General features: G+C 36.8%; 1 protein-coding gene across 1 annotated transcript in view; it reads right to left on the reverse strand.

The window, feature by feature from the left end:
* Positions 1-25,027, reverse strand: part of LOC137413302 (synaptic vesicle membrane protein VAT-1 homolog) — a 52,957-nt gene extending 27,930 nt beyond the window's left edge. Inside the window, exons 1-2 of the mRNA XM_068098694.2 lie at positions 24,297-25,027; positions 23,306-23,510 (exon numbers count right to left, since the gene is read on the reverse strand). Coding sequence (XP_067954795.2) covers positions 23,306-23,510; positions 24,297-24,944 — 853 coding nt within the window. The 5' untranslated portion in view covers positions 24,945-25,027. The remainder of the gene's footprint in view (positions 1-23,305; positions 23,511-24,296) is intronic.
* Between the last annotated feature and the right edge of the window lie 300 nt (positions 25,028-25,327).

A 25,327-nucleotide genomic window follows, 5' to 3' on the forward strand; every position in this document is an offset into this window, starting at 1 on the left:
ATAAAGCTAACTTAATATGGATATACACCTCAACATGCAACCCCATTGAGGGCAATGGTCAGGAAAACCAGCTTGGGGGAGAAAACCCCCTTGGGGAGGGGGGGAAATGAATGGACTACAACCTTCATTGTGTAACCCTTCGTCCTCCTGTTAAGTTTGGTTGAGATTGGATAAGTAATGACGGAATGTATTGGCGTCAAAAATTAATCAGACAGACAGATAGACAGACACCAAATGGCGTATTTTAGTATGCTAGTACACCCGCTCACTACGGGAGCGGCAAGAAGGTTCATTCCTCTTTGGGGTGTATAGATTACAGTCGATCTATGGTCGGGTCTCAAGAACATTGGGTGTGTTCATTTACCAAGTTTCTTGTGGAGAGATCGCCATTTGGTTTAAGCATTTGAGCAAGCACTCCATTCAAAACCACCACGGAAACGGCATTATAACTTTTAGCTATTTATACACATTATTACTGCAGGAAAAACGCTTTGGTGAAGTGGGACATTATTAGTGTTTATATTGTTTTGTAATAACATTAACAATATGTGATTATCATTAATTTTGTTATTAAAAGCGTCTTTGGAAAAATGCCACGATAAAGCTTCTTCTTTGTAAAAACGCCACGATAGAGCTAATTTAACATTGAAAGACACCTCAACATGCAACCCCATTGACAGCAATGGCGGGGAAAACCCACTCGGGGGAGAAAACCCCTTTGGGGAGGGGGGCAAATTAATGTGCTACAACCTTCATTGTGTAACCCTTCATCCTCCTGTCAAGTTTGGTTGAGATTGGATAAGTAACGACGGAATGTATTGCATCAAAAATTAATCAGACAGACAGACGAAATGGCGTATTTTAGTACGACGATAACCATATCATGTTATATATCGCTTTTTCACCTGATCTCTCAATGGTGAAGAACCACTTAAAAATTAAATAATTATCGTATCAGAATCCATATTCAGATCTTCACCAAAATCTAAAAAATTCGTCCTTGTCACACACACAACCTCTCCACCAAGTTTCGTCCAAATCCGTCCATAACGTTTTGAGATATCCTGCTATGTATCATTTTTGTCCCTATCTCCCAATGGTGAAGAATCACTTAAAAAATTCTACTAGCCGGATCCGAATCTGGATCTTCACCAAAATCTAATCATTTTGTCCTTGTCACATACACTACCTCTCTGCCAAATTTTGTTTGAATCCGTCCACAACTTTTTGAGATATCTTGTTCAAAGACAAACAAATAGACAGTGGTGAAAACATAACCTCTATCCATATTCAGTGGCTGGAGGTAATGAGAACTACTATATCTGATCATTCAACTGATGTTAATAAAAAACAAAATGAGATCTACTATATCTGATCATTTAACTGATGTGAATAAAAAAACAAAATGAGATCTGCTATATCTGATCATTTAACTGATGTTCATAAAAAACAAAATGAGAACTACTATATCTGATCATTTAACTGATGTTAATAAAAAACAAAATGAGATCTACTATATCTGATGGGTAATAAAAAACAAAATGAGATCTACTATATCTGATCATTTAACTGATGTTAATAAAAAACAAAATGAGATCTACTATATCTGATGGGTAATAAAAAACAAAATGAGAACAACACTACTCACAATAAGTTAGGGATATTAACAGGTTCTTCGGTGTGGTTGATTTTGTGTATTAATTATTGTGTTGAAAAAAGTTGTTGGTCCTAATTCTATGGTTATTAATGAGTGTGAAAAAACACAGCATTCTTGATTTCAATAACATAACCCTAACCCCGATAAAAAATTAACTCACTCCCACAATATCCCTAACTTATTGTGAGTAGTGTACTGTCTGATTATATAACTGATGTTAATAAATCAAAAAAAATGAGATCTACTATATCTGATCATTTAACTGATATAAAAAAAAAAAAAAAATGAGATCTACTATATCTGATGGTTAATTAAAAAAACAAAATGAGAACTACTATATCTGATCTCTAACTGATGTTAATAAAAAAACAAAATGAGAATTATTATATCTGATCGTTTAACTGATGTTAATAAAAAACAAAATGAGAATTATTATATCTGATCTATAAATGATGTTAATAAAAAACAAAATGAGATTTATTATATCTGATTGTTTAACTGATGTTAATAAAAAACAAAATGAGAATTATTATATCTGATCATTTAACTGATGTTAATAAAAAACAAAATGAGAATTATTATATCTGATTGTTTAACTGATGTTAATAAAAAACAAAATGAGAACTATTATACCTGATCGTTTAACTGATGTTAATAAAAAACAAAATGAGAACTACTATATCTGATCATTTAACTGATATTAATTAAAAAACAAAATGAGATCTACTATATCTGATGGTTTAACCGATGTTCATGAAAAACAAAATGAGAACTACTATATCTGATCATTTAACTGCTATTAATAAAAAACAAATTGAGATCTACTATATCTGATGGTTTAACTGATGTTAATGAAAAACAAAATGAGAACTACTATATCTGATCATTTAACTGATATTAATAAAAAACAAAATGAGAACAACTATATCTGATGGTTAATAAAAAACAAAATGAGAACTACTATGTCTGAACGTATAACTGATGTTAATTTAAAAAGAAATGAGATCTACTCTATCTGATCATTTAACTGATATTAATTAAAAAAACAAAATGAGATCTACTATATCTGATGGGTTTTTTTTTTTTTTTTTTTTTTTTTGTATACAAGATCGAGGCTCGTGAAAGAGCAAACATTAATCACACAGAAAGACAAACCGACACATAAAACATATAACATCGGGAGCGGTAGACAAGATGGGGAGAGAGGGGGAAGGACACAAACACAACATTTGAGAGCAGGGACCGAGAGACATGGAGACATCGAGAGATCTGAGAGAGGGCGAGGGCTTTGGGGGGGGGGGGGGCATGGGAAGGGGGTGGTGGGAGAGGTATAAAACATATGGACACTGCCAGGACTTCCAGGAAAGAAGTTGGAATTTCAAACAAGGTGGATCTGGGGTGAATTAGCGGGGGTAGAAAAGATCAAGGTTTTGGATGGGGGAAGATAAGAGATGGTGGTGAACAGCTGTTTTAAAGACCTGGAGGGAGGAGTGGGATTGAAGGGAGTGTGGGAGTTTGTTCCAGAGGCGGGAGAAAAGAGGAATGAAGGAGTGAAGGTGAGCAGAGAGTCGAGATTTTGGCAGTTTAACCATCAGAGGCTTGCTGGCAGATCTTGTGCGACCTGTAGGAATATTTGGGGGACAGAGCACAGAGAGAGCTGGGGGAGCAAGGCCGGAGAGGAGTCGGTAGAAGACAGAAAGACCACCTACCTGCCTGCGGTGAGTGAGTGAAAGGCCCTCAGAGATAGCTTCATCGCGGGAGATTCCAATGATTCTGAAAGCTTTGGTTTCAACAGCGTGAAGCCGAGCTAGGTGTGAGGCAGGAGCACCAGCCCATAGGGGAGAACAGTATTCCATTGAGCTGCGGATGAAAGCCTTGTATGTGGTGAGGAGCTCAGGTGTGCCTAGGAAGGACTTCGCACGACGGAGGATGCCCAGTCGGCGACTGGCTTTGCAGGCCAGCTTGGAAATGTGGTTTTCCCAAGAAAGATCATGGCAGATAGTGAGACCCAAAAGCTTGAGCGACAGAACTTCTTGGAGAGGATTGTTGAGAAAGTAGATGGGAGGGTTGTCCAGTCGATCTTTTCGGAGAGACATAGTAAGAGTGTGAGATTTGTCAGGATTGAAAGACATGTTCCACTTGTTTGACCAGTCTGTGATTTTGTCCAGGTCTTCAGAGAGTGAGGAGGCTGCAGACTGCTGATATGAGGGAAGAGGAATGGAGCGGCAGAGAGTGGAGTCATCAGCAAAGAGATAGAGAGGATTTTCCAGAGAGTCGGAGAGATCATTGATAAAGACCAGAAAAAGCACAGGGCCCAGCACACTGCCTTGGGGAACTCCAGCCTGAACAGGAAGGGGAGATGAGAGAAATCCATTCAGGGCCACACGTTGACTACGACCAGAGAGGAAGTCCGCGAGCCATGCATGGAGATTTCCATGGATACCATAGTAGTAGAGTTTGGTGAGCAGAGCTGGGTGCCAGACCGTATCGAAGGCACGTGATATGTCGAGGGAGACAGCTCTAATTTCCTGTTTGGCATTGAGGACCTCCATCCATTGTTGAGACAGGAGAAGCAGCATGTCCAGAGTAGAGTGACCTGGTCTGAATCCAAATTGATGATCAGAGATCAAGCCATTGGAGAAGAGGAAAGATTTCATATCCGAAGCAATGATGGAATTCCATGACTTTGCTGATAATTGGGAGCAGGCTGATTGGTCTGTAGTTAAAAGGATCTGTTTTTGCACCTTTTTTGTGTAAAGCGGTAATGTTTGCTGATTTCCAGGATGCTGGCAGATGACCTTGAGCAAAAGATAGGGTGAAAAGAACAGAGAGAGGGTGAGATAGAGTGGCAGAGCAGGATTTTAGGACCTGTGGGCTGATGCCGTCTGGTCCAGTTGCAGAATCAGAGTCGAGGTTAGACAAAAAACTCCTCTACCTTGTCAGGAGAGAAGGACACAGAGTCCAGGAGCAGTTGGGTTCGACTGGGAAAGGTGAGAACAGAGAGAGATGGGTTTGGGACTAAAGATTTTGAGGCAAACACAGAGTTGAGGCATTCGGCTTTGTCACGTGCGATGTCAACTGTGTGGCCATTTGAGGTAAGGGAGGGGATGGAGGGGGAACAAACACCAGAAACGGATTTGACCAGACACCACCAGGATTTGGAGGAAGGAGACAGGTTTGAGAGTTCGTTCTTGAGTGAGGAGAGATAGTGCTTCCTGGCACTCCTGAGGGTAGACACACACTTGTTCCGAGCTTGGTGGAAGGAACTGAGATTGCCTTCAGTTGGATTTGCCTTCCAAGAGGCAAAGGCAAGTTGTTTCAGGGCAACTGCCTCACCACAAGATTCGGTGTACCATGGACGGGAGGAAGGGTAAGACAACTGAAGACGAGATGGGATAAATCTGTGCATGAGAGAGATCAGTTTGCTTTGGAAGAATTCCCAGGAAGAATTGATGTCAGAGGCAGTGGAGATGGGAGACCAATCCAGACGATTGATGGCTGCTTGAAGCCCATCCCAGTCGGCCTGAGTGAAATGCCAGACTCTTCGACGCTGAGGAGGCTCTCTGAGAATGGTCAGAGAGATGTCCACTTTGACAAGCACATGATCAGAAGAACCGATTGGAGCAGAAGAAGAGCAGCAGACATTAGCAGGGAAGTTTGTCATAACCAAGTCTAGAAGAGAAGAAACTCCATTGGCTGAGATCCGGGTCGGGAAATTGACAGATTGTGTCAATCCCAGTGAGTCACAGAAGTCCTTTGCTGAGGTGCCATGACTGGTGAGAGAGAAACCCACACCCAACCAGGTGGCATGATGAGAGTTGAAGTCACCACATATGAGGAAGAGAGAGTTGGGATGAGTGGATAGAAGTTGGTCCATATCATCAGACAGCGAGATGTAGATGGAGTCATCACTGTTTGGTGGACGGTACAACACACATATGAACAAGAGGTGGGAGCGAAGGGGAAGCCGTAGCCAGAGGTATTCCTGGGGGTGAGGTGGAGAGAGTGCAGTGCAGGGCGAGTGAGGAAGAGAGTTTTTGATAAAGATAGCAACCCCGCCTCCAGGACGAGGCTCAGGTCTATCATACCGGAAGAGGGAGTAACCAGGAAGAGATATTGAGGAATCAGAGACATCTTGAAGGAGGAAAGTCTCTGTTAAGCAGATCAAGTCTGGATTGTCAGAAGCAACCTGTATGGAGTAATTAATTAATAGTTAATTCAAAAAACAAAATGAGAACTACTATATCTGATCTACAACTGATATTAATAAAAAACAAAATGAGAACAACGATATCTGATCATTTAACTGATATTAATAAAAAACAAAATGAGAACTACTATATCTGATCATTTAACTGATATTAATATAAAACAAAATGAGAACTATTATATCTGATCGTTTAACTGATGTTAATAAAAAACAAGATGAGAACTACTATATCTGATCGTTTAACTGATGTTAATAAAAAAACAAAATGAGAACTACTATATCTGATCATTTATCTGATATTAATAAAAAACAAAATGAGAACTATTATATCTGATCGTTTAACTGATGTTAATAAAAAACAAGATGAGAACTACTATATCTGATCGTTTAACTGATGTTAATAAAAAATAAAATGAGATCTACTATATCTGATCATTTAACTGACATTAATAAAAAAACAAAATTAGATCTACTATATCTGATGGTTAATTAAAAAAACAAAATGAGAACTACTATATCTGATCTATAACTGTTGTTAATAAAAAACGAAATGAGAACTATTATATCTGATCTATAACTGTTGTTAATAAAAAACGAAATGAGAACTATTATATCTGATCGTTTAACTGATGTTAATAAAAAAACAAAATGAGAATTACTATATCTGATAATTTAACTGATGTTAATAAAAAACAAAATGAGAACTACCATATCTGATCATTTAGCTGATATTAATAAAAAAACAAAATTAGATCTACTATATCTGATGGTTAATTAAAAAAACAAAATGAGAACTACTATATCTGATCTATAACTGTTGTTAATAAAAAACGAAATGAGAACTATTATATCTGATCATTTAACTGATGTTAATAAAAAATAAAATGAGAACTACTATATCTGATTATTTAACTGATGTTAATACAAAAACAACATGAGAACTACTATATCTGATCGTTTAACTGATGTTAATAAAAAACAAAATGAGAACTACCATATCTGATTATTTAACTGATATTAATAAAAAAACAAAATGAGCACTATTATATCTGATCGTTTAACTTTTTTTTTTTTGTTTGTATACAAGATCGAGGCTCGTGAAAGAGCGAACATTAATCACACAGAAAGACAAACAGACACATAAAACATATAACATCGGGAGCGGTAGACAAGATGGGGAGAGAGGGAGAAGGACACAAACACAACATTTGAGAGCAGGGACCGAGAGACGTGGAGACATCGAGAGATCTATGAGAGGTAGAGGGCTTTGGAGGGGGGCATGGGAAGGGTGGGGGGGGTGGGAGAGGTATAAAATATATGGACATTGCCAGGACAAACAAAATGAGAACTACTATATATGATGGTTAATTAAAAAAACAAAATGAGAACGACTATATCTGATCAATAACTGATGTTAATAAATAAATAAAATTAGAACTATTATATCTGATCGTTTAACTGATGTTAATAAAAAACAAAATGAGAACTACTATATCTGATCGCTTAACTGATGTTAATAAAAAACAAAATGAGAACTACTATATCTGATCGTTTAACTGATGTTAATTAAAAACAAAATGAGAACTATTATATCTATTCGTTTAATTGATGTTAATAAAAACAAAATTAGATCTACTATATCTGATGGTTAATTAAAAAAACAAAATGAGATCTACTATATCTGATCTATAACTGATGTTAATAAAAAACAAAATGAGAACTACTATATCTGATCGTTTAACTGATGTTAATAAAAAACAAAATGAGATCTACTATATCTGATCATTTAACTGATATTAATAAAAAAACAAAATGAGAACTACTATATCTGATGGTTAATTTAAAAAACAAAATGAGAACTACTATGTCTGATCTATAACTGTTGTTAATGAAAAACAAAATGAGAACTACTATATCTGATTATTTAGCTGATGCTAATACAAAAACAACATCAGAACTACTATATCTGATCATTTAACTGATGTTAATAAAAAACAAAATGAGAACTACTATATCTGATCATTTAACTGATATTAATTAAAAAAACAAAATGAGAACTATTATATCTGATCATTTAACTGATGTTAATAAAAAACAAAATGAGAACTACTATATCTGATGGTTAATTAAAAAAACAAAATGAGAACTACTATGTCTGATCTATAACTGATGTTAATAAAAAAACAAAATGAGATTATTATATCTGATCGTTTGACTGTTGTTAATAAAAAACAAAATGAGAACTACTATATCTGATCGTTTAACTGATGTTAATAAAAAACAAAATGAGAACTACTATATCTGATGGTTAATTTAAAAAACAAAATGAGAACTACTACATCTGATCTATAACTGATGTTAATAAAAAACAAAATGAGAACTACTATATCTGATCGTTTAACTGATGTTAATAAAAAACAAAATGAGATCTACTATATCTGATCATTTAACTGATATTAATAAAAACAAAATGAGATCTACTATATCTGATGGTGAATTAAAAAAACAAAATGAGAACTACTATATCTAATCTATAACTGATGTTAATAAAAAACAAAATGAGAACTACTATATCTGATCGTTTAACTGATGTTAATAAAAAACAAAATGAGAACTACTATATCTGATCATTTAACTGATATTAATAAAAAAACAAAATGAGAACTACTATATCTGATGGTTAATTAAAAAAACAAAATGAGAACTACTATATCTGATTATTTAACTGATGCTAATACAAAAACAACATGAGAACTACTATATCTGATCGTTTAACTGATGTTAATAAAAAACAAAATGAGAACTACTATATCTGATCATTTAACTGATAGTAATAAAAAACAAAATGAGAACAACGATATCTGAACATTTAACTGATATTAATAAAAAACAAAATGAGAACAACCATATCTGATGGTTAATAAAAAACAAAATGAGAACTACTATATCTGATCATTTAACTGATATTAATATAAAACAAAATGAGAACTATTATATCTGATCGTTTAACTGATGTTAATAAAAAAACAAGATGAGAACTACTATATCTGATCGTTTAACTGATGTTAATAAAAAAACAAAATGAGAACTACTATATCTGATCATTTATCTGATATTAATAAAAAACAAAATGAGAACTATTATATCTGATCGTTTAACTGATGTTAATAAAAAAACAAGATGAGAACTACTATATCTGATTATTTAACTGATATTAATTTTTAAAAAAATGAGAACTATTATATCTGATCGTTTAACTGATGTTAATAAAAAACAAGATGAGAACTACTATATCTGATCGTTTAACTGATGTTAATAAAAAATAAAATGAGATCTACTATATCTGATCATTTAACTGATATTAATAAAAAAACAAAATTAGCTCTACTATATCTGATGGTTAATTTAAAAAACAAAATGAGAACTACTATATCTGATCTATAACTGTTGTTAATAAAAAACGAAATGAGAACGATTATATCTGATCGTTTAACTGATGTTAATAAAAAAACAAAATGAGAATTACTATATCTGATAATTTAACTGATGTTAATAAAAAACAAAATGAGAACTACCATATCTGATCATTTAACTGATATTAATAAAAAAACAAAATGAGAACTATTATATCTGATCATTTAACTGATGTTAATAAAAAACAAAATGAGAACTACTATATCTGATTATTTAACTGATGTTAATACAAAAACAACATGAGAACTACTATATCTGATCGTTTAACTGATGTTAATAAAAAACAAAATGAGAACTACTATATCTGATTATTTAACTGATATTAATAAAAAAAACAAAATGAGAACTATTATATCTGATCGTTTAACTTTTTTTTTTTTTTTTGTATACAAGATCGAGGCTCGTGAAAGAGCGAACATTAATCACACAGAAAGACAAACCGACACATGAAACATATAACATCGGGAGCGGTAGACAAGATGGGGAGAGAGGGGGAAGGACACAAACACAACATTTGAGAGCAGGGACCGAGAGGCATGGAGACATCGAGAGATCTGTGAGAGGTAGAGGGCTTTGCAGGGGGGCATGGGAAGGGGGGGGGGGGTGGGAGAGGTATAAAATATATGGACACTGCCAGGACAAACAAAATGAGAACTACTATATATGATGCTTAATTAAAAAAACAAAATGAGAACGACTATATCTGATCAATAACTGATGTTAATAAAAAAACAAAATGAGAACTATTATATCTGATCGTTTAACTGATGTTAATAAAAAACAAAATGAGAACTACTATATCTGATCGCTTAACTGATGTTAATAAAAAACAAAATGAGAACTACTATATCTGGTCGTTTAACTGATGTTAATTAAAAACAAAATGAGAACTATTATATCTGATCGTTTAACTGATGTTAATAAAAACAAAATTAGATCTACTATATCTGATGGTTAATTTAAAAAAAAGAAGAGATCTACTATATCTGATCTATAACTGATGTTAATAAAAAACAAAATGAGAACTACTATATCTGATCGTTTAACTGATGTTAATAAAAAACAAAATGAGAACTACTATATCTGATCGTTCAACTGATGTAAATAAAAAACAAAATGAGATCTATTATATCTGATCATTTAACTGATATTAATAAAAAAACAAAATGAGAACTACTATATCTGATGGTTAATTAAAAAAACAAAATGAGAACGACTATATCTGATCTATAACTGTTGTTAATGAAAAACAAAATGAGAACTACTATATCTGATTATTTAACTGATGCTAATACAAAAACAACATGAGAACTACTATATCTGATCATTTAACTGATGTTAATAAAAAACAAAATGAGAACTACTATATCTGATCATTTAACTGATATTAATTAAAAAAACAAAATGAGAACTACTATATCTGATGGTTTAACTGATGTTAATAAAAAACAAAATGAGAACTACTATATCTGATGGTTAATTAAAAAAACAAAATGAGAACTACTATATCTGATCTATAACTGATGTTAATAAAAAACAAAATGAGAACTACTATATCTGATCGTTTAACTGATGTTAATAAAAAACAAAATGAGAACTACTATATCTGATCATTTCACTGATATTAATTTAAAAAACAAAATGAGAACTACTATATCTGATGGTTTAACTGATGTTAATAAAAAACAAAATGAGAACTACTATATCTGATTATTTAACTGATGTTGATACAAAAACAACATGAGAACTACTATATCTGATCGTTTAACTGATGTTAATAAAAAACAAAATGAGAACTACTATATCTGATTATTTAACTGATGTTAATAAAAAACAAAATGAGAACTACTATATCTGATTATTTAACTGATATTAATAAAAAAACAAAATGAGAACTATTATATCTGATCGTTTAACTGATGTTAATAAAAAACAAAATGAGAACTACTATATCTGATGGTTAATTTAAAAAACAAAATGAGAACTACTATGTCTAATCTATAACTGATGTTAATAAAAAAAACAAAATGAGACTACTATATCTGATCGTTTAACTGATGTTAATAAAAAACAAAATGAGAACTACTATATCTGATCGTTTAACTGATGTTAATAAAAAACAAAATGAGAACTACTATATCTGATGGTTAATTTAAAAACAAAATGAGTACTATATCTGATCTATAACTGATGTTAATAAAAAACAAAATGAGAACTACTATATCTGATCGTTTAACTGATGTTAATAAAAAAAAAATGAGATCTACTATATCTGATCATTTAACTGATATTAATAAAAACAAAATGAGATCTACTATATCTGATGGTTAATTTAAAAAACAAAATGAGAACTACTATATCTGATCTATAACTGATGTTAATAAAAAACAAAATGAGAACTACTATATCTGATCGTTTAACTGATGTTAATAAAAAACAAAATGAGAACTACTATATCTGATCATTTCACTGATATTAATAAAAAAACAAAATGAGAACTATTATATCTGATCATTTAACTGATGTTAATAAAAAACAAAATAAGAACTACTATATCTGATTATTTAACTGATGTTAATACAAAAACAACATGAGAACTACTATATCTGATCGTTTAACTGATGTTAATAAAAAACAAAATGAGAACTACTTTATCTGATGGTTAATTTAAAAAAACAAAATGAGAACTACTATATCTGATCTATAACTGATGTTAATAAAAAAACAAAATGAGAACTATTATATCTGATCGTTTAACTGATGTTAATAAAAAACAAAATGAGAACTACTATATCTGATGGTTAATTAAAAAAACAAAATGAGAACTACTATATCTGATCTATAACTGATGTTAATAAAAAACAAAATGAGAACTACTATATCTGATCGTTTAACTGATGTTAATAAAAAACAAAATGAGATCTACTATATCTGATCATTTAACTGATATTAATAAAAACAAAATGAGATCTACTATATCTGATGGTTATTTAAAAAAACAAAATGAGAACTACTATATCTGATCTATAACTGATGTTAATAAAAAACAAAATGAGAACTACTATATCTGATAGTTTAACTGATGTTAATAAAAAACAAAATGAGTCTACTATATCTGATCATTTAACTGATATTTAAAAAAAAACAAAATGAGAACTACTATATCTGATGGTTAATTTAAAAAACAAAATGAGAACTACTATATCTGATTATTTAACTGATGCTAATACAAAAACAACATGAGAACTACTATATCTGATCGTTTAACTGATATTAATAAAAAAACAAAATGAGAACTATTATATCTGATCATTTAACTGATGTTAATAAAAAACAAAATGAGAACTACTATATCTGATTATTTAACTGATGTTAATACAAAAACAACATGAGAACTACTATATCTGATCGTTTAACTGATGTTAATAAAAACAAAATGAGAATTACTATATCTGATTATTTAACTGATGTTAATAAAAAACAAAATGAGAACTACTATGTCTGATTATTTAACTGATATTAATAAAAAAAACAAAATGAGAACTATTATATCTGATCGTTTAACTGATGTTAATAAAAAACAAAATGAGAACTACTATATCTGATGGTTAATTAAAAAAACAAAATGAGAACTACTATATCTGATCTATAACTGATGTTAATAAAAAACAAAATGAGAACTACTATATCTGATCGTTTAACTGATGTTAATAAAAAACAAAATGAGATCTACTATATCTGATCATTTAACTGATATTAATAAAAACAAAATGAGATCTACTATATCTGATGGTTAATTAAAAAAACAAAATGAGAACTACTATATCTGATCTATAACTGATGTTAATAAAAAACAAAATGAGAACTACTATATCTGATAGTTTAACTGATGGTAATAAAAAACAAAATGAGTCTACTATATCTGATCATTTAACTGATATTAAAAAAATTAATAAATGAGAACTACTATATCTGATGGTTAATTAAAAAAACAAAATGAGAACTACTATATCTGATTATTTAACTGATGCTAATACAAAAACAACATGAGAACTACTATATCTGATCGTTTAACTGATATTAATAAAAAAACAAAATGAGAACTATTATATCTGATCATTTAACTGATGTTAATAAAAAAAAAATGAGAATTACTATATCTGATCATTTAACTGATGTTAATAAAAAACAAAATGAGAACTACTATATCTGATGGTTGATTAAAAAAACAAAATGAGAACTACTATATCTGATCTATAACTGATGTTAATAAAAAAACAAAATGAGAACTATTATATCTGATCATTTAACTGATGTTAATAAAAAAACAAAATGAGAACGACTATATCTGATCGTTTAACTGATGTTAATAAAAAACAAAATGAGAACTACTATATCTGATCGTTTAACTGATGTTAATTAAAAACAAAATGAGAACTATTATATCTGATCGTTTAACTGATGTTAATAAAAACAAAATGAGATCTACTATATCTGATGTTTAATTTAAAAAACAAAATGAGAACTACTATATCTGATCTATACACAAAGAATTAAGTTAAGCACCCCCCCCGTTTTTTTACAACCTCGCACATTACAAGTTTGTTGTCGTCAAAACAGTGTAATATACCCATGATATTGCTATATTTTCTGGAGAAGTGATATTATGGTCACATAAAAACATAACAATCATGCCGTTTTCAATATTTTATTCTGAATAATTTAAGGTGAAATTTTTTGGGAATTTTAGGCATATTTTCACCTCAATTTAAGTATGGAGCTATAGGTCCATCACGGACAGTGTGGATGACGTTTATGTTTTCTAACGTACAGTCATTGTTCTGAGAAGACCTCTAGCGATCTTTGCGTCAATAACGTGTGTAGGACCCACGTGATCGGATCACTGACTCAACCAATCACTTTTTTTCACTTTGATCACTCAATTTCATCAATGGATAATTGCTAATGTCATACCAATCATTATTTGATCTCACATACCTTAGAATATATGCCAATGTATACATATACACAAAGAATATATATTAGGGGGTGCTTACCTTAATTCGTTGTGTAGGGGTGCTTAACTTAATTCTTTGTGTATATAACTGATGTTAATAAAAAACAAAATGAGATCTACTATATCTGATCGTTTAACTGATGTTAATAAAAAACAAAATGAGAACTACTATATCTGATCGTTTAACTGATGTTAATAAAAAAACAAAATGAGAACTACTATATCTGATCGTTTAACTGATGTTAATAAAAACAAAATGAGATCTACTATATCTGATCATTTAACTGATATTAATAAAAAACAAAATGAGAACTACTATATCTGATCGTTTAACTGATGTTAATAAAAACAAAATGAGATCTACTATATCTGATCATTTAACTGATATTAATAAAAAACAAAATGAGATCTACTATATCTGATTGGTTAATTAAAAAAACAAAATGAGAACTACTATATCTGATCTATAACTGATGTTAATAAAAAAACAAAATGAGAACTATTATATCTGATCGTTTAACTGATGTTAATAAAAAACAAAATGAGAACTACTATATCTGATGGGTAATAAAAAAACAAAATAAGAACTACTATATCTGATCGTTAAACTGATGTTAATATAAAAAAAAATAAGAACTACTATATCTGATCGTTAAACTAATGTTAATAAAACAAAACAAAATGAGAACTACTGTCTGTGATCGTTTAGCTGATGTTAATTTAAAAAGAGACTCTCCTTCCGCTCCCTCCAGCCTCCTACCACACCCCTTCTCCTCCCGCCTCCAATCCCTCCTCCGTCTGGATTCCTACTCCACCCCGTCCACTCTCTCATCCCACCGTTCCCCTGCCTCCTCCCACCCCACCTTCCTCCAGACTTCCACCCAACCTCTTCCCCTCCCCCTCTCACCTCTTCTCTCATCCCACCCATCCCCTACATCCTCCCATCTCCTCCTTGTCACTGACCGAATTAAGCGTTTTAAACCACGTTTGGGAAAAATAAAAAATTTAAACAAAACCCACTTTCGATTCCTACCAACCTGCATTTCATCGTTACGTGTCGTATCAAAATCTTCCCCCTGGGTGACTAATTCATCAATATGGCTAAATAAGTCATGGTATAAATGTTTATTCTCGTCACCAGATAATGAATATGGGTGTGTTCATTTACCAAGTTTCTTGTAGAGCATTCGCCAAGTGGAAAGCACTCAATTCAAACCGGTTGATAAGGAATGGCTGACTTGGCAAGTACGAGCTAACTGCTTGGTAACTGAACACCCCCCTGGACACCTTGACAGCATACAGTATACATTATGCATGCAAAACACTGTCAAAATAACTTCTTTATTTAAAGACTTCAAATATAAATCATAAGTATCACAGGTCCCAGTTGAATGACACCCTATGCTATGGAGGTATGATTTAAGATGACAGTGCAGAATGAGGAATGACAGCCTTGCTTACATACACTTAGTTATAAGAATGTCAATTTTTACCTTCGCAAAAGCGGAAGGTTATGTTTTGATCGCTGTGTATTTATTTGTATGTCTGTGTGTGTGTATGTTAATCGCATAACTCAAAAAGTATTCAACCGAATTGCATGAAATTTGGTGGGATGATTGGTTATTATACGGGACACATTTGATTAGATTTTGGGAAACAGATTTGCTCAAATTCTGACTATTTTTAACTCGATCGTATTTCACTCAAAGTTATGAGCGACTGAAGAAGAAGATGTCCATCCAGGACGTCATCACTATAACGCGATCTCCCGCGATCATTTCAACCTCAAAAAAAATTATAATTGCAGATTTGACAATAGATGAGGCATATTAACAAACGAATGAAACAGATTTGCTCAAATTCTGACTATTTTTAACTCGATCGTATTTCACTCAAAGTTATGCGCGACTGAAGAAGAAGATGTCCATCCAGGACGTCATCACTATAACGCAATCTCCCGCGAACCGCGATTGTCCCTACACTGTTCTGTTCCCTACACTCCCATGCCAAGTACAGAACAGTAGCTGCGGCGAAGGTATGCGCTCTACCGAGTGCCCGTTCTAGTTTTGATTTTTTTCACATGTCACAGATTTTGCAGGTTATTTAGTCCACCAGCTCTGATCCTCAAATCAGAACACAGATTTCGTCGATATACTTTAATTAGTCCATGAGAGGTCATTGTGGTAAATCACATCATATCATGCATAAAATTGCACAAAGCTCCTAATTTGAAAAGAAAAGCACCGACAAAAGCGATGTATACAGTGATTTGTAAGGATGGCGATCAGGCATTTGATGATGTGAGTGAAAAAAGTGAAAAAAAATAAATATTTTGAGTACTTAATCGTACAGAAACTGTTGCGGCTTATTCTGAGGCAAGGCGTTTTTGAGCAGGCCCAAACAAAGCTGAAGCCCCTTGCGAGGGTTTAGCAGGCTGACCAAGGATAAAGCCTGTTTTTGTTTTAATTTAATTAGCTGGTTAAGTATCTTCAAAAGGCGTGTTTAAATTAACCCAAACACCCAATTTTCATTGATGCACTCCCTTTGAATTCCCTTAGTAAGCATGCAAAGTTTCAGGGCACTAGGTTTGATGGTTTTGGAGTTATGGAGGAGGCACACGCACTAACTGACTGAATGACTGACATACATTCTCTCTTATTAGTTATTACTATAGATAATGTTGAATTTTTGAAATTTAGATTTACTTTCCCTTTCACGGCCTTAAATCGTGTTTGTGTCCTTCAACAAGGGATCAGATAATCCGATTCAGTGTTTCCTTCAACAAGCGATTCGATCATTCATTTCAATGTGCCGTTTAACAAGCGATTCCTGAAAATAAAGATCCACCACACTGAGTGTCATCACAGGATGACAATAAAACGCGTTAGTTGATCATTTAAACCTCAGAGGTTGATTCCCGGGACAGTATGAGAACACTTATTAAAAGCAATTAAACACAGGTAATGATCAGAGGATGTGCAGATGCTGGAAATATTATTTTCTCTACAGAATCGAGGATTAGAGAAGAGTCAAGAGACGGAGGGTAAAAAGGCAACGCTTGTTTGCTTGCGTCCACCTGTGGGGCAACAGGTGGGCACAACAAGCAAGGGAATGAATGAACAAGACAAGAGGAGAAACAGGAGGGCAGGAAACACAGTAGCTTGCAAGAGGGTTGGGTTAGGTGGGGCTAATGGGGGGAGGGAGGGGTGTGGGAGGGTGGACGTTAAGGGAGAAAGGATCACAGGAAGTATTGGGGATTCTCATGACATCTCAGGTCATTAGCCTGCTTGAGGTTTTGGAATGAAGATTGAGATTGAACAGTCTCAGGAAGGAAGTTCCACAGAGAGGAAAATTTCATTTTTTCAAAGCACAAAACCACCAAGGATTGATGCCCCATTGGCTTTGCTGTGTTATCAGTAAGTGGATTGGAGAAAACAGATGAGATTAAAGGTAGGCCTATACTAGGAAGCCTGATGTGCAGAGAATATAATTTGGGGTTGCATACAACATTCTATATAAGAACGCCTGCAGACATTGTAAGAATATACCAAGACATATGAAACTCAGAGATATCATCTTAACGCCCTAACCTGAACTTTCTTTATACCTCATGGTTAAAGACAGACATGGCAAGGTGAACTTGAATGCAAACAGTACATTTGTGGGATATAACATCCACTGCCCAACCTACATGACAAAAAACATGTTTTATAGAACAAAGTGGGTAAAAGGAAGCTGACTCAGGGCCTTTCACTCTCTCTTTGCAGGTAGGTTGGTGGTCTTTCTGTCTTCTACCGACTCCTCTCTGGCCTTGCTCCCCAAGCTCTGTCTGTGCTTTGTCCCTCAAATATTCCTACAGGACGCACAAGATATGGCAGCAACCCTCTTCTTGTGAAACTGCCAAAATCAAGACTCTCTGCTCACCTTCACTCCTTCATTCCTCTTTTATCCCACCTCTGGAACAAACTCCCTCACTCTCTTCAATCCCACTCCTCCCTCCAGGTCTTTAAAACAGCTTTTCACCACCATCTCTTATGTTCCCCCATCCAAAACCTTGATCTTTTTTACCCCCACTAATTTCACCCCAGATCCACCTCCTTAAAATTCCCTGTTTTCTTTCAGGAAAGTCCTTGTAGTGTGCATCTTATTTATCTCGTGTACTGCACCGCAACCCTTTCCCTTCCACAGATCCCTCGATGTCCCTGTTCTCCACTGTTGTTGTGCTTCCCTCTCTCTCTCCCTCTTGTCTCCCGCTCCTTTCATTATATGGTCTAAATGTTCGTCTTTCATTAATCATCCACTTTCTAAACTCACCCTTTGCCCCTCCCCTCCAAATCTCCCCCTTGCCCCTCCCCTCCAAATCTCCCCCCCCTGCCCCTCCCCTCCTAAACTCCCCCCTTGCCCCTCCCCTCCGAAACTCCCCCCTTTCCCCTCCACTCCTAAACTCCCCCCTTGCTCCTCCCATTCAAAACACCCCCAACCCTTCCCCTTCTAATCTCCCCCCCCAATCATCCCTCCCAAATTCTCCCCCCTCCCACATGCTCCTCAAAGCTGCCTCCTCCCCACTTCGTCTCCCTTCCATCTCATACCTCCACCTCCCCCAACTTGGCCTTCCACCTTTTGCCCTGTTCACGTGACTCGTGATTGTCCCTCTAGGCCCTCTCCCCGTTGGTATTTTGTGAATATTAGATTGTTCTTCATGGTTCTGTTTAAATATGCTTAAACTTTCCCCTGCAGTGTTTTATTCAGTGGTATATTACAACACGCTGTTTTTCTTCCTATTTAAAAGGCTTTTTTAAATTTCCTCTCCAACTCATTCCATTTCAAAAAAATTTCAATCTCTTATAATTCTAAATCACTACATGCTCTAAATTCATTCATTCCACCCCTCCTCCATCGTTCTTAAACGAATCGCTAACTTGAAAATCACAATAAACCCAAATTGTTATAAATGTTCGTCTTTCATTAATCATCCACTTTCCAAACTCCCCCCTTGCTCCTCCCATCCAAATCTCCCCCCTTGCCCCTCCCCTCAAAATCTCCCCCCTTGCCCCTCCCCTCCTAAACTCCCCCCTTGCCCCTCCCCTCCTAAACTCCCCCCTTGCTCCTCCCATTCCAAACTCCCCCCCAACCCCTCCCCTTCTAATCTCCCCCCCAAACATCCCTCCCAAATTCTCCCCCCTCCCACCTCGTCCTCAAAGCTGCCTCCTCCCCACTTCTTCTCCCTTCCATCTCATACCTCCACCTCCCCCAACCTTCTACTTTCCTCTGCTCCTCCATAAACAACCCCTCACTGTGCCTCATCCCATCACCATCAAACCTTTCGTCCTCCTCATCCTTCCCTCTCTTGTAACTCTTCTGTAATTTCTGACACACTATCAACTGCTCTCCCTACATCCCCCTCTCATCCTTAATTTGACCCTACCCCTCCACTCCCCTGTCCTGCACCCGATACTCCCCCTCTCTCCTCATTAACGGTATGGACCTCAAACATCTGGGGCCTTCGCTCAAACCTGCTTGATCTCTCCATTCAGGTTGCTTCTGACAATCCAGACTTGATCTGCTTAACAGAAACTTTCCTCCTTCAAGATGCCTCTGATTCCTTAATATCTCTTCCTGGTTACTCCCTCCTCCAGTATGATAGACCTGAGCCTCGTCCTGGTGGTGGGGTATCAAAAACTCTCTTCCTCACTCTTCTTGCACTGCCCTCTCTCCACCCCACCCCCAGGAGTACCTCTGGCTACGGCTTCCTCTCCGCTCCCACCTTTTGTTCAGATGTGTTCTGTACCGTCCTCCAAACAGTGATGACTCCATTTACATTTCGCTGTCTGACAACATGGACCAACTTCTATCAATACATCCAAACTCTCTCTTCTTCATATGTGGTGACTTCAACTGTCATCATGCCAGCTGTCTGGGTGTGGGTTACTCTCTCACCAGCCATGGCACCTCAGCAAAGGACTTATGCGACTCATTGGGACTGACACAATCTGTGAATTTCCCAACCTGGATCTCAGTCAATGGAGTATCTTCTCTTCTAGACTTGGTTATGATAAACTTCCCTGCAAATGTCTGCTGCTCTTCTTCTGCTCCAATCGGTTCTTCTGATCATGTGCTTGTTAAAGTGGACATCTCTCTGGCCATTCTCAGAAAGCCTCCTCAGCGCCAACGAGTCTGGCATTTCACTCAGGCTGACTGGCATGGTCTGCAAGCAGCTATCAATCATCTGGACTGGTCTCCCATCCCTACTGCCTCTGACATCAATTCTTCCTGGAAATTCTTTCAAAGCAAACTGCTCTCTCTCATGCACAGATTTATCCCATCTTGTCTTCAGTTGTCTTACCCTTCCTCCCATCCATGGTACACTGAATCTTGTGGTGAGGCAGTTGCCCTGAAACAACTTGCCTTTGCCTCTTGGAAGGCAAATCCAACTGAAGGCAATCTCAGTTCCTTCCACCAAGCTCGGAACAAGTGTGTGTCTACCCTCAGGAGTGCCAGGAAGCACTATCTCTCCACACTCAAGATTGAACTCTCAAACCTGTCTCCTTCCTCCAAATCCTGGTGGCATCTGGTCAAATCCGTTTCTGGTGTTTGTTCCCCCTCCATTCCCTCCCTTACCTCAAATGGCGACACAGTTGACACCGCACGTGACAAAGCCGAATGCCTCAACTCTGTGTTTGCCTCAAAATCTTGTGTCCCAAACCCGTCTCTTTCTGTTCCCACCTTACCCAGTCGAAACAAACTGCTCCTGGACTCTGTGTCCTTCTCTCCTGACAAGGCGGAGATGTTTTTGTCAAACCTCGACTCTGATTCTGCAACTGGACCAGACGGCATCAGCCCACGGGTCCTATAATCCTGCTCTCCCGCTCTGTCTTACCCCCTCTCTCTGTTCTTTCACCCTCTGTTTTGCTCAAGGTCATCTGCCAGCATCTTGGAAATCAGCAAACATTACCGCTTTACACAAAAAAAGTGCAAAAACAGAACCTTGCAACTACAGACCAATCAGCCTGCTTCCAATTATCAGCAAAGTCATGGAATCCATCATTGCTTCGGATATCAAATCCTTCCTCTTCTCCAAGGGCTTGATCTCTGATCATCAATTTGGATTCAGACCAGGCCATTCTACTCTGGACATGCTGCTTCTGCTGTCTCAACAATGGATGGAGGTCCTCAATGCCAAACAGGAAATCAGAGCTTTCTCCCTTGACATATCACGTGCCTTTGATACGGTCTGGCACCCAGCTCTGCTCACCAAACTCTCCTCCTATGGTATCCATGGAAATCTCCACTCATGGCTTGCGGACGTCCTCTCTGGTCGTAGGCAACGTGTGGCCCTGAATGGATTTCTCTCATCTCCCCTACCTGTTCTGGCTGGAGTTCCCCAAGGTAGTGTTCTGGGCCCTGTGCTATTTCTGGTCTTGATCAATGATCTCTCCGACTCTCTGGAAAATCTTCTCTATCACTTTGCAGATGACTCCACTATCTGCCGCTGCATTCCTCATCCCTCAGATCGGCAGTCTGCAGCCTCCTCACTCTCTGCAGACCTGGACAAAATCACAGACTGGTCAAACAAGTGGAACATGTCTTTCAATCCTGACAAATCCCACACTCTTACTATGTCTCTCTGAAAAGACCGACTGGAAAACCCTCCCATCTATTTTCTCAACAATCCTCTCCAAGAAGTTCTGTCGCTCAAGCTTTTGGGGTCACTATCTGCCATGATCTTTCTTGGGATAACCACATTTCCAAGCTGGCCTCCAAAGCCAGTCGCCGACTGGGCATCCTCCGTCATGCGAGGTCCTTCCTTGGCACACCTGAGCTCCTCACCACATACAAGGCTTTCATCCGCAGCTCAATGGAATACTGTTCCCCCCCCTCTGGGCCGGTGCTCCTGCCTCACACCTAGCTCGGCTTCACGCTGTTGAAACCAAAGCTTTCAGAATCATTGGAATCTCCTGCGATGAAGCTAACTCCGAGGGCCTTTCACTCACTAACCACAGGCAGGTTGGTGGTCTTTCTGTCTTCTACCGACTCCTCTCCGGCCGTGCTCCCCCAGCTCTCTCTGTGCTCTGTCCCCCTTATATTCCTACAGGTCACACAAGATCGCCAGCAATCCTCTTATGGTTAAACTGCCAAAATCTAGGCTCTTTGCTCACCTTCACTCTTTCATTCCCCTTTTCTCCCGCCTCTGGAACAAACTCCCCCACTCCCTTCAATCCCACTCCTCCCTCCAGGTCTTTAAAACAGCTGTTCACCACCATCTCTTATCTTCCCCCATCCAAAACCTTGATCTTTTCTACCCCCACTAATTCACCCCAGATACACTTTTTTTGAAATTCCAACTTCTTTCCTGGAAGTCCTTGCAGTGTTGATGTGTTTTATACCTTTCCCACTTCGCCCCAAGCCCTACCCCTCCCACATTTCTCTCGATGTCCTTGCTCTCAAATGTTGTGTTTGTGTCCTTCCCCCTCCCTCCCCATCTTGTGTTCCGCTCCCCTTATTTTGTGTTTATGTGTCGGTTGCCTTTTTGTGTGATTAATGTTAGCTCTTTCACGAGCCTCGAACTTGTATACAAAAAAAAAGAAAAAAAAAAGTGTTAGCTCTTACACGAGCCTCGACTTATTGTATATAAAAAAAGGTTGGACAGACAGGCTATGCCCAATTTGAGAAGGCCACGATACTGCATAAACCTCTTCCTTGAGAGTCTTGGTTATTATCTTGATTGAAAAATGTGCTTCGGTTCAGCAAATAAGATTCAAGGCTGTATCACATTAAAATTATCTTCTTTGTGATGAGATGCGGAGATTAAAAATTGTTTGCCGTGGTTTTAGTAAAAATAATAATTCCAAACATTGTAAATGTGAGAGAATATTGAAAGCCCAAGTTGCCACGCTGGCAAAAACACAGGACCAGGTGTGAATATATAATGAACTATGAGGTAGCGTACTGGCGCCCGACAGTATGAAGACCGTGTCATCCTTCTTCAGGCCCCCGAGGTCATGCAGAGCTAGGTAGGCAGTGGCGTAGTTCACGGGCAGGATCGCCGCTTCTTGCAGGCTCAAGGTGCTGGGCTTTAGGTATGTGTGGCTCACCGGAACATTGAGCATCTCCTGCCATGCACCTTGGCTGTAAACCATCACCTCGTCCCCCTTCTGCATCACAATGGAATCGGGGAAGGCAGAAATAAAAATGGCGTTCAAAAGAACAAGACGATGAAATAGAGCTTGATTAAATTTGACATGTACTGTACAAGTTCAGGACAATCCATATGGACAAGTGATTATGGAGATGTACATATCGTGACTGTCCCTGATATTAAACCTCAGACTTACTTACTTCGTTATACTTGCTGCATAAATGTGGCATTTTTTCATTTTCTTACCTTTTCTGTGCGATGTACAGCACACGTAAAAGTTTAACACGTAAAAGTTTAACACGTAAAAGTTTAACACGTAGAAGTTTAACACGTAAAAGTTTAACACGTAAAAGTTTAACACGTAAAAGTTTAACACGTAAAAGTTTAACTCGTAAAAGTTTAACACGTAAAAGTTTAACTCGTAAAAGTTTAACACGTAAAAGTTTAACACGTAAAAGTTTAACACGTAAAAGTTTAACACGTAAAAGTTTAACACGTAGAAGTTTAACTCGTAAAAGTTTAACACGTAAAAGTTTAACTCGTAAAAGTTTAACACGTAAAAGTTTAACACGTAAAAGTTTAACTCGTAAAAGTTTAACACGTAAAAGTTTAACACGTAAAAGTTTAACACGTAAAAGTTTAACTCGTAAAAGTTTAACACGTAAAAGTTTAACTCGTAAAAGTTTAACACGCAAAAGTTTAACACGTAAAAGTAAAAGTTTTTCAGGAGTTCATTGCAATGGTTTATCTATTCAAACGATTGATAAATTAACCGAAATGTTGTGTCTTTGTCCAAGCATACCTTCCTGTCGATCACATCGGATCCCACATCAGCTACAACTCCAGCAGCGGTCTGACCTGCCACAGCTTTCCGGCAGCCTTGCTTCTCCAGTCCTGTGACGCCACCGGCCGACACCTTTACTTGGACTTCCATGGCACCCAGGTCAGCTGGATCACACTTCACCAGGTGCAGTTTGTTAGGCAGGAAGAACAAACCACAGTAAAGCATAACGACTTGGGGTCCCTCGGCTTCCCCCATCAACAGCTTCAATTCTGTGACATTTTCGATAACATCTTCCATTTTTTCGACCACATTCTTCGCAACTTCCACTACTCCCTCCACTATCTTAGCATCTCCACCGCCTGCATCTTCTGTGGGAGTCTCAGCGGGTGGTTCTGAAGAGGGCACCTCTCCTGCAGGGGCTGCTTCAGCGGGTGGTTCTGAAGAGGGCACCTCTCCTGCAGGGGCTGCTTCAGCGGGTGGTTCTGAAGAGGGCACCTCTCCTGCAGGGGCTGCTTCAGCGGGTGGTTCTGAAGAGGGCACCTCTCCTGCAGGGACTGCTTCAGCGGGTGGTTCTGAAGAGGGCACCTCTCCTGCAGGGACTGCTTCAGCGGGTGGTTCTGAAGAGGGCACCTCTCCTGCAGGGACTGCTTCAGCAACAGTTGACATACTTATCTCTTGTAAAAGAAGAGGTGCTCGAACCAAATGGAAGAAGTTATTTAAGGACTTCCTTTTAAGTTTCTTTGAAACCCACCAACTGCATTCACTTCTACAGGAATAAATTTCCTACTTTGGGCTCCACCTCTACTGACTGCATAATTGACTACTAACTCGTGACATAAAACGAAGTTTGTGCACAATCGGTTGCTTGCGTATGCACTATCTTTGGTAGTGTGGATCAACATACATCCAGCTTGTACAGCAGAACACCTGGGACATTTTTTTTTGAAGAACAAACTAAAACTTAAAAAATAACAGTAACTTGGTGTGGAAACATGAAATGGGAATCTAACTTCAGATTTAACAAATTATTTGCGAGCTCTGATCTTGCA

This window comes from Myxine glutinosa, chromosome 6, assembly GCF_964187855.1.
Source record: "Myxine glutinosa chromosome 6, kmMyxGlut1.1, whole genome shotgun sequence".
Classification (NCBI taxonomy): Eukaryota; Metazoa; Chordata; class Myxini; order Myxiniformes; family Myxinidae; genus Myxine; species Myxine glutinosa.